This window comes from Rhinolophus sinicus, chromosome 15 (assembly GCF_057876585.1).
Source record: "Rhinolophus sinicus isolate RSI-liver-muscle chromosome 15, RSI-T2T, whole genome shotgun sequence".
Classification (NCBI taxonomy): domain Eukaryota; kingdom Metazoa; phylum Chordata; class Mammalia; order Chiroptera; family Rhinolophidae; genus Rhinolophus; species Rhinolophus sinicus.
Window position 1 is genome coordinate 25,953,934 of NC_142515.1, and position 17,351 is coordinate 25,971,284.

The 17,351-nt window shown below is 45.0% G+C and overlaps 2 protein-coding genes across 8 annotated transcripts in view; one reads left to right on the forward strand and one right to left on the reverse strand.

The window, feature by feature from the left end:
- The first annotated feature begins 675 nt into the window (after positions 1–675).
- MORN4 (MORN repeat containing 4) lies at positions 676–11,893 on the forward strand. 6 transcript variants are annotated; one of them, XM_074339269.2, is made up of 8 exons: positions 701–814; positions 2,243–2,293; positions 4,499–4,593; positions 8,069–8,161; positions 9,688–9,802; positions 10,219–10,328; positions 10,583–10,749; positions 11,466–11,893. In XM_074339269.2, exons 4-7 carry the CDS (start codon positions 8,095–8,097, stop codon positions 10,729–10,731), a joined length of 441 nt encoding a protein of 146 aa, XP_074195370.1. In that variant the 5' UTR covers positions 701–814; positions 2,243–2,293; positions 4,499–4,593; positions 8,069–8,094; the 3' UTR covers positions 10,732–10,749; positions 11,466–11,893. The 6 variants fall into 6 exon arrangements, with proteins under 6 accessions (XP_019580374.1, XP_019580370.1, XP_074195370.1 ...); XM_074339268.2 differs by having other exon boundaries at positions 754–814; positions 10,583–11,893; XM_019724815.3 differs by lacking the exons at positions 2,243–2,293; positions 4,499–4,593 and having other exon boundaries at positions 676–814; positions 11,466–11,603.
- A 1,146-nt stretch (positions 11,894–13,039) lies between these two features.
- Positions 13,040–17,351, reverse strand: part of HOGA1 (4-hydroxy-2-oxoglutarate aldolase 1) — a 28,553-nt gene continuing 24,241 nt past the window's right edge. For both annotated transcript variants that reach the window (XM_074339266.2, XM_074339267.2), the window contains one exon: positions 13,040–13,959. In XM_074339266.2, the coding sequence (XP_074195367.2) occupies positions 13,810–13,959 (150 nt within the window). In that variant the 3' untranslated portion in view covers positions 13,040–13,809. The remainder of the gene's footprint in view (positions 13,960–17,351) is intronic.

Sequence of the window (17,351 nt, forward strand, 5' to 3'; positions counted from 1 at the left end):
CACGAGGACAGTGATCATGTCTTTTCTAGACTGGCAGAACCTAGCATCACGCTGCATTCCCATTGTTCAGTAAATAAACATGGATAAACGGATTGGCGTGCGTGGTATTTTGGAGGATTTGCTCCAATCTTGGCACGGTATTCTAAAGACAAAGGACCTGGGTAACGACATCGACAACACAAATCCCTACAAAGAATGCAAACGTGTCCTGATATCACAGTGCTGGCATCGAGTTGACACACATTGAACAACAGTTGCCCTGTCCAACGCGTTGCAATTTACAAAGCTGCACGTCAAAAGCCGTGTTTAGGTTCTGTCCTTTAACTCCGCGGCCGGGCCATTTACAACTATGGAGATCCGCGCAGGATCGAAGCCGCTTGAGTTGGTGGTCACTGTTGTGTCTGACGCTGGTTTGGTTTGGTTCGGTTCAGTTTGGTTTTCACATTTTGGCTAGGCTGTTGCAGGGTAGGCGAGACCCGAGTTCTCTCATCAGGATTGCCAAGGTGGAACCCGGAGTTCAGCCCCACCCCTCTTTCGGATATTTGAGAGGGGTTCTCGAGACATTTCGCCCCGCACAAAGATGGCGCCGAGCCCAGGCTGAGCCAATGGAGAATGGCGTTGCTCCCGGTTGCCTAGGTAACAGCCAATGGGCAGCGGGAATTGTGACCAGTGCGGGATGGCGGCGTCAAGTGGGGCAGGCACTGGTGGAGGTGGCCGAGAGGCAGGTGGCAGGGGCGAACCCCGCGGAGCGGAGGTCCGGGCCGCTGGAGCCCCGGGTCGGGGCGTGACCGTCATCCAGAAAGGCGGAGCCCAGGTTGGCTGGCAGTGCGGGTTGGAGGGGGCTGGGACAGTGTGATCGGTGAGGAAGGGACGGAGGAACCCAGCCCTAGATGACATGGGCTGGAGAGCGCGGCTCCGTGCTCGACGCGCTGCCCGGAGGGCGGCTGCCCCGAAGTCCCCAAACCGGGCCTCGCGTCTCCACCGCTGGGTGCCGAAGCCCAGGAGCGCCCGTGGCTCGGGGGTTAGCGAGCGGGGTGGGTGGGCGCTGTGTCAGGAGCAGATGGCAGACCTGTGCGAGCAGAAGATCCGGCCCGGGAGGGAAAGCGGACCCGGGGTAGAGAGAAAGAGCAATGCTGGAAGGCACTAACGGGTGGTTAAAGGAAAGGGGAAGTGGACCAGAAAGTGTTGCCTTGTTGCCATCTAGGGCTTTGTTTGCTCTGGGCCCGCCTCTCTCACACTCCAGTGGAGAGATGTCCCACACATCACGTCTTGGGGAATGGGATGCCTCAGTTAGTTGATGGTAGCATCCCAGCATGGTGGCATCACCGAAATGCTTAGGTATCAGCAGCGGTAACTCGGCTATATTACCGTAGTATTTTCCTTAACCATGGCATTTTCCTTAACCATGAACTAGAATAGTATCCTGGCGGTCCCCATTAATCCCAAGTGTTTTTATTTTTTTTTTTACTTTCCTTCTGGCGTCAGGATTTTCTTCCCAGTTTCTTCAATCTAACTGTCCCACAGTCTTCATAAATAAGAACTTTATCTAGTAGTGATACATTTGTTTACTTTTCTAATGGAAGGGAGACACAGTAAAAGAGACGTACAGACTTATAAAAACAGTTAATTCAAGCTCATGTAAAACACTTCGAAAAGAACGTTTGACTAGACTGAGAAACAACGGCTTGAACCGGAGTGGGGGGGGGACGGGGGGGGGGGTGTTGTGAGGTGGAAGGGGGGGGAAGAACGTTTGGCTTTTTCTTCTGGGTTTCTTCCAAACCTAATCTTTGTTCATCAAAACCTTCATTTTCTTCTCTTTAGGAGTCTGAAAGCCTAAGAACTGCTTTCTTTATAACTGAAGGAACTTTGGCAAGACTGTTATACTTTGGGAGGGGTGGCTTGGGAGGGGGTGGACAGTGTTGAAGGTATATGTGGGTAAAGTGGCTGCCTCCAAACAGTATTCTTAAACTGAAAATTTGTTCCCCTTTATGTTTTTCTTTTTTTTTAAATCCTGAACTGGGGCACAGGTTACTATGAAAGCATACGTATTCTTTTAACAAGTTTGATTTCTAAAATTTAAAAAAAAAGACAAACAGAATGGAAACAAAAGTTATCATTCCTGCCTCCAACTTCTATCTGGAAATGTCTGGATCAGGAGAAAAGAAAAATAGCAGGGATATAGTCTATTGTGCAGACTAATAGTGTATTAGTTTACACGGACAAAATACTAATTTCCTTTCAGATAGATGTTTGGATTGATCCTTTGCAACCCATCCAGCAAGAGAGCAGAAGGGTAGGTATTTGTTTAGAAGAAGCGTGAACTATCTTGACTTTGTGACTAGATTTCATATGTACAGCTGAAGCCTAAACTCATAGGCCCTCCATTTTCTTTAAAAAGATTTTTTGAATAACTGATACACGTACTGATTTGCTAAAGTATTGGGTTTTCAATCTTCATCAGCACTGACTATACTTTTTAAACTAGATTTGTCTCAATGACCATGGTAACTGGTGAAATTTCTTTCTGGGTCAGTGGCTATGCAGCTGACCATGAATTAGCATGGCTGATTACAGAAGTCATAAATGAAAAATCCTGACACTATCCCAGGCAGTGACAACATCCATTATTTGGACATAGGTAGAAGTTTCTAGTCAAGTATGTTCAACCATGGTTTGAAACTCATGGAGTCGACATGTGTTCCTTTAATTAGCACTTCTGATTGTATTCTTGGGAATGGACGTCACTGACAGGCAATTTTTGAAGGGAGTTTGCTCTATCTCCCTAGATCAAAAAGGAATGGAAATTTGTAGTACAGTGTGGACTTTTGAAAACAAATAGGAGAGGATGGTGGTAGGGTTAGGTTGAGAGATGATATTCCAGTTCCTATCGCTGTATGACAAATTACCCCAAACTAAGCTGCTTAAAACAATCATATGATGCTCACAGATACCTCAGATGTGATCAGGCTTAATGGCTTGCAGAGGAACTGGAATCTTCTGAAGTCTCCTTTACTCACACCTGATGCCTGGGCTAAGATGATTCAAAGATGAGACCTGCCCACCGGCTCACCAACACCTGTGGCTGTCTGTGTGGCTCAGCTTCCTCACAGCTTGGTAGCCTCAGGGGAGTCAGACTTCTTACGTGGTGGCTCAGGTCTCCCAGCACAAGTGTACCGGTGAGCAAGATGGAAGTTGCGTGACCTTTAATGATCTAATTTCAGAATACACCATCACTTCCATCATGTTCTATTGGTCAAAACAATCATAAGATCATAAGCCTACACAGATTCAAAGGAAAGGAGTTCGAGTCCACTTTTGGTTGGGCAATGACAGGGTCTAATTGTAGAAGAATGTGTAAGACAGGAGATATGATTGCAAACATCTTTAGAAAATACAATCTGTCACATTTGATTATAAGAACATAATCTTTCAGGTTTCATTGGCTTCCTTGAAATAGTGAGGGTTATTAAAGAAAAAAAATTCAACCGAGTAAATTTAAATATCTAATTGGCTTCATGAATGATTCCTGAATTGGGCAGCATTCCATCTAGTAAAAATAGAAAGGTATTCCCGAAGAGTTGTACAAACTGAAAGGTTTTTATAGGCAGAAAGAGTGTGGGACAAAGAAGTTAAAAGAGTAGATTATCTCAGGCAAGTTTACCTTCCTTTAGGGAAGGTCAGGGGTCTGTCTTATCAAGCAGATTACATCACTAGTGCTGACCAGGAAATTCTAGACAGGTTGGTGTAAAATTCCTCTCCTGGGATAAGCTGAAACTGCAATTAAGTTAGATATTAAGTATTGGTGGAGCTTACCACAAGTGACTCCATTTTGGTTCTGTTTTATTTTTGTTTTTTTTAACGGTATATTTCCCAAGAGCTAGCAGCATACCAAAAGAGTGGCTAGTTTTACAACTTGAGGGGCAGGCTAGTGCTTTCTCCATAGATAATCCTCAAAGTGGAGAAACACTGTTCCCTTTCTTTCAGAGACCTTATATATTGTCCTTCTGAAACGAGGTAGGCTGCCACTATTTGAGGGTTTCATGTGGTCTTGAGAAAAAGTAAACGAGGCTGCTTCCTGTGAGCCCCGGTGTAGTCAGTCTGACTCCTCACATGGCACTACAACTCCTTCCAAAGCTTTTGAGTGAAGACCAGTCCACGCTGCCTATCATTTAAAGGAAATACCTTACCTTATCATCTTCCTATATAAATAGTGATTTTGTGTTTTGGAATGGCTGTTTAGTCATAAGATTTAGTAGAAGATACAACCTTTCAGACTCTGATTTGTTCTGAAGGAATGAGATAGTCCAGGTTTGTACCATAGGCTGACTTTTAGTCCTCTGACTGGATTTGTTCTGGGAAGCGCTGAAGATGGCCTCGAGCTATCACAATGCCTATCTGAACTGGAAAGAGTTTTCCTGTGCAGCTTTGATGGAAAACTGTTTCGCTCCCTCTCATCAATGTTGTATTTGCAATGGAGTCACGTTGACCTCTACCCCAGGCACAGTATGATGCTGGGCTGACGATAAGAGGCTGGTGCGCCTGAAATTGGATGCTGACCTTGTGGAACATTGATTGGACAGAGATGGCACCCAGGTACCAGTATCACCTCTCAGAACATCGCCCCAGAGGTTATGAGGGGCTTTAAGACAAAAAGAAAATGATCCTTTTCTTGGGACATCTTCTCTGTTCGAGACCCTGGATATGGAGTTTCTGAGTAACTAGAAAAGTGAGAAAGTCCCTGGTGGACCCGTGGGAGTGACTCCCAAATGTCCCTAGAAGAGCGTCCACAAAGTTGGCCTTCATTGTGGGGGTTGAAATAAATGTTTCTCATATTTGGGTGAGACCCCAGGGAGTTCAGAACTCATCTGTCCTCATAGCTGGAAGAAACTAGAGCTCTGAGATAGAGCCAGGGCCTAGAAGATGTGACTGAGCCCTGCTCTGGTCAGGCCAGACTGTTTTCACATCAGACCACTTCTGGGCATGCGGCATCTGTATCGAAAATCATTATGACATAAGCCAAAATTAAAATATCCCACAGGGTGTTGATAAGAACAGATGAGTGGCAACTGGAGTTTGCTTTTCCTCTGCTTAGTATTTACCTCATTAGTCAACATTGCAGAATTTCGTTTCAAAATGTTATGTGAATTACACTAGTAGCATTTTAATACTGAGATTTAGAGAAATTTCCATTACAGTAAGTAACTGTGTGAGTTTAGTTGTCTCTTTTTGAAGGAGGAAAAAAAAAACATTTAATAGCCAGAGCTATGCAGTGTTCTAGATACAGTCACGTACTCGTATACTGGGAGGCAGTGTTGGATAGGATAGGGTAGGGTAGGGTAGGGTAGGATAGGGTCAGATAAGAGTGTTTAAAAAATATACGGACAATTTTATCATCAATAAAAAAAAAGTGTTTAATAAGAGCGTGGGCCCTAGGGCCAACTGAGAGGGTTCTGATTCTAAATTGCCTGTGTTAGCTGGGAGACCTTAACTAACTTACTTACCTTCTCTGTACCTCAGTTTCCTCATGTCTAAAGTGGAAATACCAATAATACCCACCTCATAAAGTTGTGAGATGAAATTAGATAATGTATTTTTTTTTAAATTATGGTACACAATAAGTAGTCAGTACATGTTAGTGCTATTATAAAGGTATTTCAGATAATTTCTCTGGAGCTAGCTCAGTTGATTATAGAGGGTTGTATTAGCTGATCTGGAGTATAAATAACTCAGCACTGTCCAACACGACAATTTGGGGAAAACAGTGTATGTCTTGTTTTAGTTGAACATTTAAACATCATTTTTGTGTTAAATATTCCAGACCCCTCTTATACTGCAGAACCTAGTCTTTAGAACCCCATCTGGATTCTTCATGATGGAGAAACCAGTACAACCATTAACACTGTGTGTGATTTGGGCTTCCCTGGGACTTGAAGGAAAAAGAAGCTAGCAGTTGCCACCAGACCCACAAGAATGTTTCCTTTAAATTGTCCTCCTGGTCTGACCCCAGTGCTCTGAAGAAGAGGTGCACTTGTCCTGTTGGAACTCAGTCAGGTGCCTGAAGGTCAGACTCTAGGCTAATTATTAATAACAGGGGACATTTCAATGGTGATTTATAGGTCGCACACGGTATTTCCATTTATTGGAATAATAAGTAGCCCACAAGCTTTCCAGTGTGTAAGAATCTAATGACGTGCTTGTAAAAACTGCAGATTCCCCGGCTCTAACGCTACAGAATCTGATTCCGTAGATTTGGGTGCAGGCCTAGGACTTCATTGTCACAATCACTTGAGAAAACATTGTATTGTTTCAATCTGGAAAAAATGAATGGTGAGTAAAAAGACCCAGGGGATTTAAAAAAGGAAATAAGGGTTGCATTTTTTTTAATGTGTCAAATGATTCTATTTGTCTTTGTTTATAGTGAATGATATTTTTGGTATCTTAAACCCCTTCTTATAGGATATCCTTGAATATAAATATTATTTTACTACTCATGTGAAGCCATAACCAGGCATTCCTCAGTGTTATTGGGTGGTGGTGGTGGTTTTTTCCTGTGATATATCTGTCACAGTCATTCTTTCTGCTCCCATTACCTTATTATCCCCCGAATTCGGGCCTATGACCTCATACCTGGATGTATCAGTTAGCTTTTGCTGGGTAATAACACACCACCCCAAAATATAGTGGCTTCAAACAACCATTTCTTTAATCCTTGATGCTGTGGGCCAATAATTTGGGGCTGGGCTCAGAGGGGCAGCTCTTCTGGTCTTGCCTGAGCTCACCCAGGCATGTGTGGTCAGCTGGGAAAGCTGTTCCATGTGGTCTCTCACCATCCAGGAGATTAGCCTGGGCTTGTTCACATGGGGACAGAACAGTCCCAAGTGCAGCAAGAGGGCAAGCCCAAAGTACAAATGCTCTTCACACCTCTGCCACATCACCTTTGCTGCCATTCCATTAGTTACATAACCCAGCCAGACCCAGTGGGTGGAGGAGTAAATAAACTGCCTCTGAATGGGAGCATCTGCCATGCATGAATGGAGGGAGAATAATTTGTGCTTATTTTCACAATCTACTGAATTATCATATCTCCTGCCTTACAAGCTTCTCTAGCTGTAGGCTTTTGCTGCTCCAACCCATCCTGCTTCCCGCTGCCACTTTCATATTCCTTAAACTGCTTTCATCATATTGCATCCCTGTTCACACACCCCGAGGGGCTTCCTCTTTCCCCACCTTCTCAGCTATAAACTTTTCTGCCTAGCTCTCTTTAAGCCAGCCTGACCCTAGAAGCAGAGCACGTAGTACAGGCGAAAAAGGACTAGCAATCAGGAGGCCTGGGGACTAGTTTTAGCTCAGTCGCCGACTAGCTTTTTACTCTCCAGGCTTCTGTTTCTCCATCTATAAAATGAGGGAGTTTGGATTAAATCTGAGGTTCTTTTCAGATTTAAGATTTAGGCTGAGTATACGTAGACAAATTCATTAGGTGTAGTTAACTCCCTAACTACACCTTCAACTCTAGCAAGACCCAGCTTCTTATTCCCAATGAACAGCCCATGTTTACGCTGCTCTTTGCGCTTTCATTGCCCCATGTTTTCTGTTACCCTTTGTGTTCTTCACTGTTTATTTTAAGTTCTGCCCACCCCTTGTCTTTGTTAATCTCTGCTGTTCACTTTGTCACTTAATTACATTACCTCTCCTATTATTCAGTGTTTTGATTGTTAATCTTATCAACTAGATTATAAACTTATTAAGGAAAGAGACTATTTTACACATTGATAAGTGTATAGTAGGTATCAAGCAAATATTTGTAGATTAATTCTACATTTCCACCCTAGGTCATAGAAATTTGGAACTGGTTGAAAACTTTAAAGACAAATAGCAGGATAAGACTGCTTGGGCAGAGGTGGTGGTGGTGGTGGGGGGTGGTTGGCGAGGTGGGTAGTTTTGTTAAATATACTTGAGGTAGTATACACTGACTTGCCTGGTAGACTTTGAATATATCTACAAAGTTGCTTAGCAGGCCTTTCCTCCAGCCACCCTGTGACACTGGTTCTCTCCTGCTTGTGTCCTACAGTTTTCATCCTTCTGTAAGCTGTCACCATGACCCTGACAAAAGGCTCCTTCACCTACTCCAGTGGGGAGGAGTATCGTGGCGAGTGGAAGGAGGGTAAGAGGACCCAGTGATGACACTTCATTTGGCCAAAGGACAAATACCTCAGGATATATATGCCAACTTTATGAGTCTTCACTTCTAACTCCAGGATTTAATCTGAATAGTGCCTGCCTTTATTCGATTTTAGAAATTCGATAAAGGAATTAGAATATACTATTGTTAATCCAACCTCCAGAAGTAAGTTAAATCTTTCCACTTCTAAGTTTAAAGTGTTTTAACCCTTTTATCCTTTAGTGGTATTATTTGGGAATTGTTTTTCTAAATGCTAATGTACTCAGCAGAATAAAATGAATTATTTTTAGTGCTCATAAATCAGAAAGTACAGAATTCATTGCAGTGACTTGATTCCAGTGAATCTTAAGAAGTTAATCAGGGCAGACACTGAAGAGCGAACGGTATTCATTGCCTTGAATTTCCTGTGACAGTTCATTATATTCGGAAGTACGCATTCACAGGAATGGGAAAATTCTTCGGGGCCTGAAACTCTATAGGAAATAGTTTTATGATGTTCAGTTTGGAAACAAGTCCCGTGGGTCTGGCCCGCCCTAGCAAGCCAGGAGCTTCCCCAACGAGACACGACTCTTGACAGCTATGCCAGTGAAGAGCAGTTCACACGGCTTCCAGACAGATGCCTCATTCTTCTCACGGTAGATCCTGCAGCTGATGGATTCCTGAGCCTCGAGAGGAGAGATTGTGCAGATGGGATGTGACCTTGCCTCCATACATCCTCGGCCTTTTCTCCTGCCTCCCAAATCCCTGCTGGCCCCGATAATATGACCTTTAGACGAGAGAATCCCTGAGGCTCTGCTGGGGAGTCTCTGTCCACCAAAGAAGGCCTCTCCTCTATTTGAAGAGCACCATTGCTCCTTCAGTATCTTGCTCTGATTTCTGGTCGGTTCAGTGCATTCAATTTAGCCCCATTGATGTAACAGAGCTCAAACCAGTGTTGCCAGTCTGGCTGTTAGGTTTGCACAGTAGCTTCATGGTGCTAAGTGATATACTTATATTTTTCTCAGAGTGGCAGTGGAGTTAAGTGTGGACTCTGGTCAGGCTGAGTTTACATGCTTGCTCTACCACTTAATTGCTCTGGGATCTTGATTAAGTTATTTAGGTTTTTTGTTTGTTTATTTGGCCTTGGTTTCTGCATCTGTTAAATGGGAATAATAACAGTACTGTGCCTACTTCATAAGTCTGTCGTGAGGATTAAGTATGACAAATACGAAGTGCTTAGAAAAGTGGCTGCACATAATAAAGGAATCATGTGCTATTTTTAAGTGCTCTCTTATTTTCATACTTAGACCTGCGCCAAATCTGATGGCTGTGACTTAAGTTGGGAAGGCCTAAGGAGCCAGGTTTTCTTGGTGCCTGACTCTGGGTAATAGTACCGTGCCCTGCTAATGTCATTGTTTCTCTTCTTTCCTTTGTGGGTGGGGTGATGGGAGGCAAGGGATGTTAGACAGTGAGAGGGGACCCTGAAGCAGCCCCCTCCCAACCTGAAACCTGTTCTTGTCTTTGCCCAGGCCGCAGACATGGTTTTGGTCAGCTGATGTTTGCAGATGGTGGCACTTACCTGGGTCATTTTGAGAATGGGCTCTTTAATGGCTTTGGGGTACTGACCTTCTCAGATGGCTCAAGGTATGTACTTGGTCATTCCTTTCTCAGCCTTAAACTAGGAAGGCTCTGATCTAAAAATGACAGTGGTAAATATCTGGTCAAACCTGAGCTTGTCCCAGGCCCTCTGAAAACAGGAAATGAGTAAGCCTTAGTTCATTTATTGGTTACTTTATAAATCGATCAGAAATTTGAAATGGCAAGAGGTGAGTGACCTTCCACCTCACCACTGTTCTGTTATTTCCTTGAGATTAGGACCTCGTATCATACGTACTCTCTGACCCCTCTCTGCTGGCTGGGAGTGGGTGGGTGGAGCCCTGAGATAAGTGGAATTAGCTTTGCTCTTTGACATTAATAAATAACGTATTGGTAGCTGCTTGACTCAGTTAACCTAGGCAGCTCACTACCCGCTGAAAGGCTAACACCTTGTGTTTCTGCAGGTATGAGGGGGAGTTTGCCCAGGGCAAGTTTAATGGCGTCGGAGTCTTCATTCGACACGACAACATGACCTTTGAGGGGGAATTTAAAAACGGCAGAGTAGATGGTTTTGGTAAGTTGCAGCCCGGCAGGATGGGTTACTTAGGCGAGCATAACACGAGTGACGAGTACACCTTGTTAGCTTTATCCCCTGTGGATGTCCGGCAGTCCACCGTGATGCTGCCCTCATGCCTGGTTATTGAACTTGCCCACAGTGCTCCTGAGACGGGCTGCGAGTTTTCCTCTTCCTTGGCCACTACCTGTCAAGCTGGTCTCTGAGTCATTAATGCTATTGTCACGCCCGTATTTCCTCTGTCCCCCTCAAAGGCCTGCTGACTTTCCCCGATGGTTCTCATGGAATACCCCGTAACGAAGGTCTGTTTGAGAACAATAAGCTGCTGCGGCGTGAGAAGTGTTCCACGGTCGTTCAGCGGGCCCAGAGTGCCTCCAAGTCAGCCAGAAGCCTCACTGCCTGATGGGGTGACAAGTATTGGGTAAAGCAGATGCCCCACTATTCACTCGAGGTGAAGAGATGAATCAGATGTGAGAGGAGATGAGAGTGACCTTGGAGCAGAACTTTCTGCCGTGCCCCATCACCTGCCAGTCAGGGGTCGCAGAGAAGTTCTGAGAACTCTGGCCCCCAGGCCCTGCAGCAGTGATTACCACTTGTGTCTTTCCTTGTCTCACTTGTTGGTACTCTCTGTCCCTAACACCCTGGCTTACCCAGTGCAGACATGCGCTGCCTGCTACTTCATTTTCTGCCGGGTGATACAGAACCTCTACATTCTGCCTATCTTTGGGGCAGGCGATCCTAGTTCCAAATTAGGGCCAGTGCTGTGTGCTACCCTGGAGAAATAAGAAAAAAGATAGGGGTGGCATAGATAGGACAGCAATCCTGTGGAAGTCAAGGCCGGAGCTTCTCTGTATGTCCCCCCTCATTCGCTGCTGGTTGGCATTATGGCTCCAGCTCCACTGTGTCTGACCAGACTAGTACCTGCGTCTGCTCATTTCCCCTGTGAAGGATTCTGTGAAAGTGCTGTTTCCCTCTCCTTGACTTTGCCAGCTGTCTTCCTTACCTGAGTTCCAGCAGATACTCCCATTTGTGCCTCTCTCCTTCATTAGGTATGGGACACAATTCCTTTATGGGATAGTCAAGAAAGAAAGTGATGTAAACAGTCATCTTATAACTTGTATTTATTACTTACTCCAGGGCAGACATCTCTGAGCCACTTCAGGCCCTACACGGAGTGAACTGTATCCTTAGAGCAGACACAGCTCCTTCCCATGGACCAGTACTTGAGGTAGAATTGGACTCATCCTAGGACCATAGTGAACTAAAAGAGCATTTGGCTCCTTGCATTTGGGTCACTGTCATTCTTCCGCCACGAGCCTTGGCCATCAGGCCTTGGGATCAGATCTTGCCGTAAGGATCCCTGCACAGTTATCACGGAGGCCCTCCAGTTACCCTGTGCCCCAGACACGGCCTGCCCCACCACAGCCCCAGTCCCCGTCCTCACACTGAATGTGTCCCCAGCAGCAGATTGTGATGGAAATTATAGCCGTGTGCCTCTATTTATTCTCTCAATGGTACTGTAGAAACAAGTGTTTATGAGGAATAAACAAATCACCGGAACTGCCTACACTTAGTTTTCTTGACTTGCTTGCTCTGTCCTCCTGAGTATTAACCCATTTGCTGTTTCTAAAAGTTAATCACAGTTGGGGGCTTGGAACTGACATGTACACTTCACTACGTAACATCATCTAATTCTCAAAACCCCTGCAGGGTGGGAGCATTTTTTTAAAAAATCAGACAAGCTCGGGTTGCCCAGACTAGTAAGTGACTGAGCTGGGTGGGATTTGTATCCCCGTCTTTCTGATCCCAAAGCACTTTCCACTGTACTCCCCTCACCCTGCACGCCAGAATGCCCAAGTCCTGAGACCAATAATTGTCACACCTGCCGGGTTACCTTAGGCCGGTCACTCCGGCCTGGGTTTCCTTTTCTCTGCACATTCCCTTGCCACACCCATTTACACACCTGATGGTCCACAGCCCAGGGAGAAAGGTGCTATACCAGTCCCGTGTTACAGATGAGGCTCAGGGCAGTTGAGTAGCTTCCCACAATTCTGTAGACACTAAGGGACAGATCCAAGAACTTCAACCCAGGCCTGTGTGAGCCCAGGGCTGAGCATTTCACCGGCACACTAACCTGCCTCCCTAGCTCTAGGCTTTGCCCAGCCCTAAACCGAATCAGAGGAGAATCTTCCTCTGCACTCAGAGCCTCTAGAAGTTGCCTGTGAGAGGAGCCCAGGGGCTAAGTGCCAAGCTTCAGTGCCAGCCAGATGCCCAGTTTCAGTTGAAGATTGATGCTTTTTATATTCTCTCCTCTAGCTTTTGCCTGAAACAAATCTGTTTACCTTTTTTTTTTTACCAGAGTAATTTTTTTGAAAATTCATCTCAGGTTTTCTGCCACTTGTCGGATACCACTAAATAAGGTTAAACATTTTAAAGAAAGCAGCCTTTGTGATTAATGTGCTAAGTGTTTCTAAATATGTCAGTTGAACCTTTTTGCCCCTTACGCTCCTGTTTAAAACTTCAATAAGCCTTTCCCTAGGCTGCCACTAATTTAATGCCTGTGTTTGCTCAGTATTGTTAGGGCCTCTCCCAGAACTTGGAAAAAGCAGACCCTGAGAGGCAAATTGCCTCAAGGTAGGTCCTTGACGTCTGGACAGGAAACCTAAGAGCTGCATAGTCCTGGAGTGTCAAGCTGTACACAGACACACTAGTTGAACTTACTAAACTTTATTGCAATAACAAAGTATTTTTAATAATAAAAACAGAGCGCCTATAGGCAAGAGGATGGACCTGTCTCGGGCCAAGCCCCCTTCGCTAATGTTTCAGACCTTGGTTGACTACAATAAGTCTTCTAGAATGTCACATTTATCCACCAGGTGTCATTATTTACCAATTCTGGGTTGTCTGAGACTGGATGGTCGAGATCAAGACTAGAGACAAGAACATGAGATGAATCAAAACAGATTTAGGAAAGGGCATTGTGGCTGGAATGCATCCTGGGGGGGTTCTCTCAGAGACCGGTGACATTTTTCTGATCGGGTTTCCTAACCTACCAGGTCCTCTGGAAGTAGTCGGAACTTGGGTGTGTAGGGTAGCCCTGGCTTCCTGCCGCACTGTGCTGGACTCATCCCCAGCTCCGAGAAGTCCTCCCTTCCTGTGCCCAGCTGCCCCCTGCCCTGCCCCTCTGGCTCCTGACTCACTTGGGTTGGAGCATAGGAAAGCACAGTAGAGAGACAAGGAAGCAATTGCTCCTTCTCAGACTGAAGGTCTCTAGTGACCCAGAGTTTAGGACACAAATCTAGAAGACATGGAGCTGTGAAAATAGGAAATGAGTGTGCCTGGCATTGCCTGGTAAGAGGCGCCTGCGGGACTGCAGTAGGAGAATGAGCCTCGGACCCTTGTCCCTTCATAGTCCTCTTCAGGCTGCAGGTGCAAGACAGGAGCTAAGATGGGCTCAGGCCGGCAGGTCCCCTCCGTGCCCTCAGAGCCAGCCATTACTGGAGAAAGCCAGGTGCAGCGCCTCCTCCTCAGCGGGGCTCAGCTCCTGCAAGGGGGCCCGGCAGGGGCCTCCGTAGTAGCCAAACCAATCCATGGTTTTCTTCAGCCCCGAGATCCCAAAGCGCCGGGTCACCTGAGAATTAGGACTTGTTAGAAGAGCCTGGGGAATCCCTGCACAGATACACCTGAGACCCAGACATGTGTCATTTTCAGAAAGTTGGGGTTCTCATTCTCCTCCTTGGTAAAGTAACTACCAAATCTCTAATACCCAACGTAGATTAGGAATCCAGATTGGGAGACCAGAAGGCAGGCCGGCAGAGAGAACACAATGCCAAAACCTCAAATTAAGAAAGGAAGACGCCTCCTTTGGTTTTAAGAGACAAATCTACCCCACATGGAAGAGAGCGGCATTCAGTCCTCAATCGAGGGTTGGAGAAGGCTGTAACCCTGCAGGTGGGGGCTCTGGGACATCACGGGTCTGCAGCCCAGTTCCCTGGAACGTGACCCAGGGCACAGCAGGCCTGGGAAGTCAGGCACAGCCCAGACCTCTGCCAGCCCTGCAGCTCACCCATAGCTCTCTGACCCTAACTCTAAATGCTCTCTTCAGAAAAACAGTGCCTCATTGCCCAAAGAAGTTTCATTGTATACAGCTTTGTATCATGAACTTACTAGCTAGCTCTGAGCAAGTTCTCTTGCCTAAAACATGAGGGGGCTGGACAATATGATCTCTAAAGTCTTTTCCATTGTCATGAGGGACCTAAAAAGGCTATTGTCATCATTTAAAACCATACATGGAGTTTTACAGAAAATGAAGCATCAAGTTTCTTTGCTTTTAGCGTAGCAACTGGTTATGCTGATCAGAAGTGTTAGAAGAATCTTTGACTCCCTAAAAACTAGGAAAGTAATAATTACTTAATAAAGTTTTATTTGGAGGAAAGGTAAAACCTTAGAAGTATGGGCTTCATGAAAGGTAAAAATAATTAAAAATTAAAAAAAAGAAAAAAAGGTTGTTTGGAATAAAAAGGTTGGGAAGCTGATGAATGATTGACGAATAACTGTTCACCACTAGAGGCCAGTAGACTTCAGCAAGCCTCTCAGGCCTGGCCCCAGCCAGCCATGGTGTTCTAATAACCTGAGCATTTCACCCAAAACCTGAGTCAGGCGGGAAAGACCTAGGAGAGAGCATGGACACAAGAAGTACCTAGAGAAAAGCTTTCTCCCATCATAGTGCCTGAAGATCTCTGATCTGCCCCTCTTCCGACGCTGAGAAAGGATTGAATGCTTTGGCGGTAAAAATCACGGAAAGTCCTAAATATAGCAGGGGCAAAAGGCTGGCTGGGTGGGAAGGTCGAGGAAGGACACTGTGTTCAAGCAGGGCAGGGAAAGACGGTGACATCAAGCTGCTCTTGGGGTGGCTGAGCCTACAGCCCAGGCAGCAAAAAGATGTTCCAGGAATTCCTGAGTGTGTGCCCAGAGCTGGCACAGGAGGGGGCACAGAGTGACGGGTAAGGCAGGATGACAGAGAATTGGATGGCAGCAAACATCCTCTCTTCCCAAGGGGCAGCCCAAGCTGCTTCATCTGTAAAATGAGGTTATAGCAACACCTAACCCATGTTACAAGCATTGGAGAAGGAAAAGGCCACTATTAGACCAGACCCCAGAGCCCTGGTAGATCTTCCTCTTCCTGTCCTGGTGGTATGCAGGTTCTGGAACCTTCTCTCTCGCAGGTGAATGGGGGTGGGAGCATCCTATCTCAGGAAAACCTTCACATCCAGGGAGACTCATGCTTGCCTCCTCAGCTGTCCTTTTTCTAAGTCTGAGTTAATCTGCCCCTTTGAGGTAAAGGCATAAACTGTGAAGGAGATCTGCAGCCCTCCTGCCATTTTACACAAACAAAAAGCATTGCCTGGCTCAGTCTGGGACCATGATCTCAGATGCAAAACCTAAGGAGATGCCAAACACCTCAGTCATCAAGGTAAATAGTTAATGTTTTCTAAAAAAATCAATACCAATGCAAAAATACTAATAATGAACAAAGTATCAAAGTTTTAAACAAAAACAGAATCCCACAGAGCCATACCCTGCCATATTGTAGTCTGAGGCAAAGTAATATATAAGTAAGGCAATAAGGCCCCTCTATACATGTTTTGTGTATTTTTTTAATGGTTAATTTTTGTTTCTAGAAGTAGTCGGGGGAAAATTGTTTTGATAAGTTTGCTTCTATTCAAACCAAGGAAGTAAAATTATAATAAACTATGTTTTTGGTATAAAATATTTAAAACTAAAATCATGCTGTGAGTTTTAATATGCCTACTTTTAAATTTTTAAATAGTTTTTTCAACTACTTTAATATTCGGGGGCGGTGCGAGTGTATGTGTGTGGGGGGATCACCATTTAGAAAACTAGTTAGAGCTTCCACTTCCAAGAAGATGGAATAGATGTACTTTTCTCTAGTCTTACTATAAGTACAACTAAAAAATGGACATTATATAAAAACAAACATAAGAAGAGTCTGAAAAGTAGAGAGGAAGACCAAGTACAGACCTCAGGACAACACAGTGGTGGGTTAACTGGCCCAGACTTGGAGCTGAAGGAGCCAGCGGCCCTGAAATGCCAATGGGCACAGACAGTAAAATCCCCAACAAAAGTCTGTTCTTTTCAGCTAAGGACCAGGAAAGGGGCAGCCTCGCAAGAGTGAAAACTTTTAAACAACCACCATTCTACTCCAGTCAAACCCCACCGAAAAAACTGTGCCCCCTCCCCACCAGGCCAACAAGGTTGAACTAGGAGCCAGAACTTCTACCCTCCAACTCAGCAGTAGAGAATAGCTCTCCCCATCTACCAGGGATGGTGTCAGAAGAGGCCTAGTGAGGAGAGTCACAACTTTCACCTCTGCCCACCCTTAAGGAGGCCATCCCCACTCACTGCCACACGGGAGCAGTAAGGAGACTCTCTTACCCTTTCCAGCCATGATGATAGTCAGTCGAAGCCTACTGCAGGCTGTATTTTTGTTTAAAACTCCCCAAAAAGAAATCTCCAGGCCCAGATGGCTTTACTGGAGAATTCCAAGAAATGTGGAAAGAAGGTTTAATACCAATCCTCTTCCAGAAAATAGAAGAGGAGGGAACACTTCCCAATTGATGTATGAAGCTATTTTTACCCTGATACCAAAATTAGACTAAGGCAGTACCAAAAAAAAAAAAAAAAAAAAAAAAAAAGACAACAGACCAATATCCCTCATAAAGATAGACAGAAAAATTCTTAATAAAATGTAAACAAATGGAATTCAGCAATATATAAAAAGAGTTACTGTGTCTTCCGGAAAATAAGCCCTAGCATGATTTTTCAGGATGACATCCCCCGAACATAAGCCCTAATGCATCTTTTGGAACAAAAATTAATATAAGACCAGGTCTTATTTTGGGGGAAACACGGTATGCACCATGACTAAGTGGGATTTATTCCAGAGGTGCAAGTCTGGCCTAATATTTGAAGATTATTACTGTAACCCTCCATATTAACAGG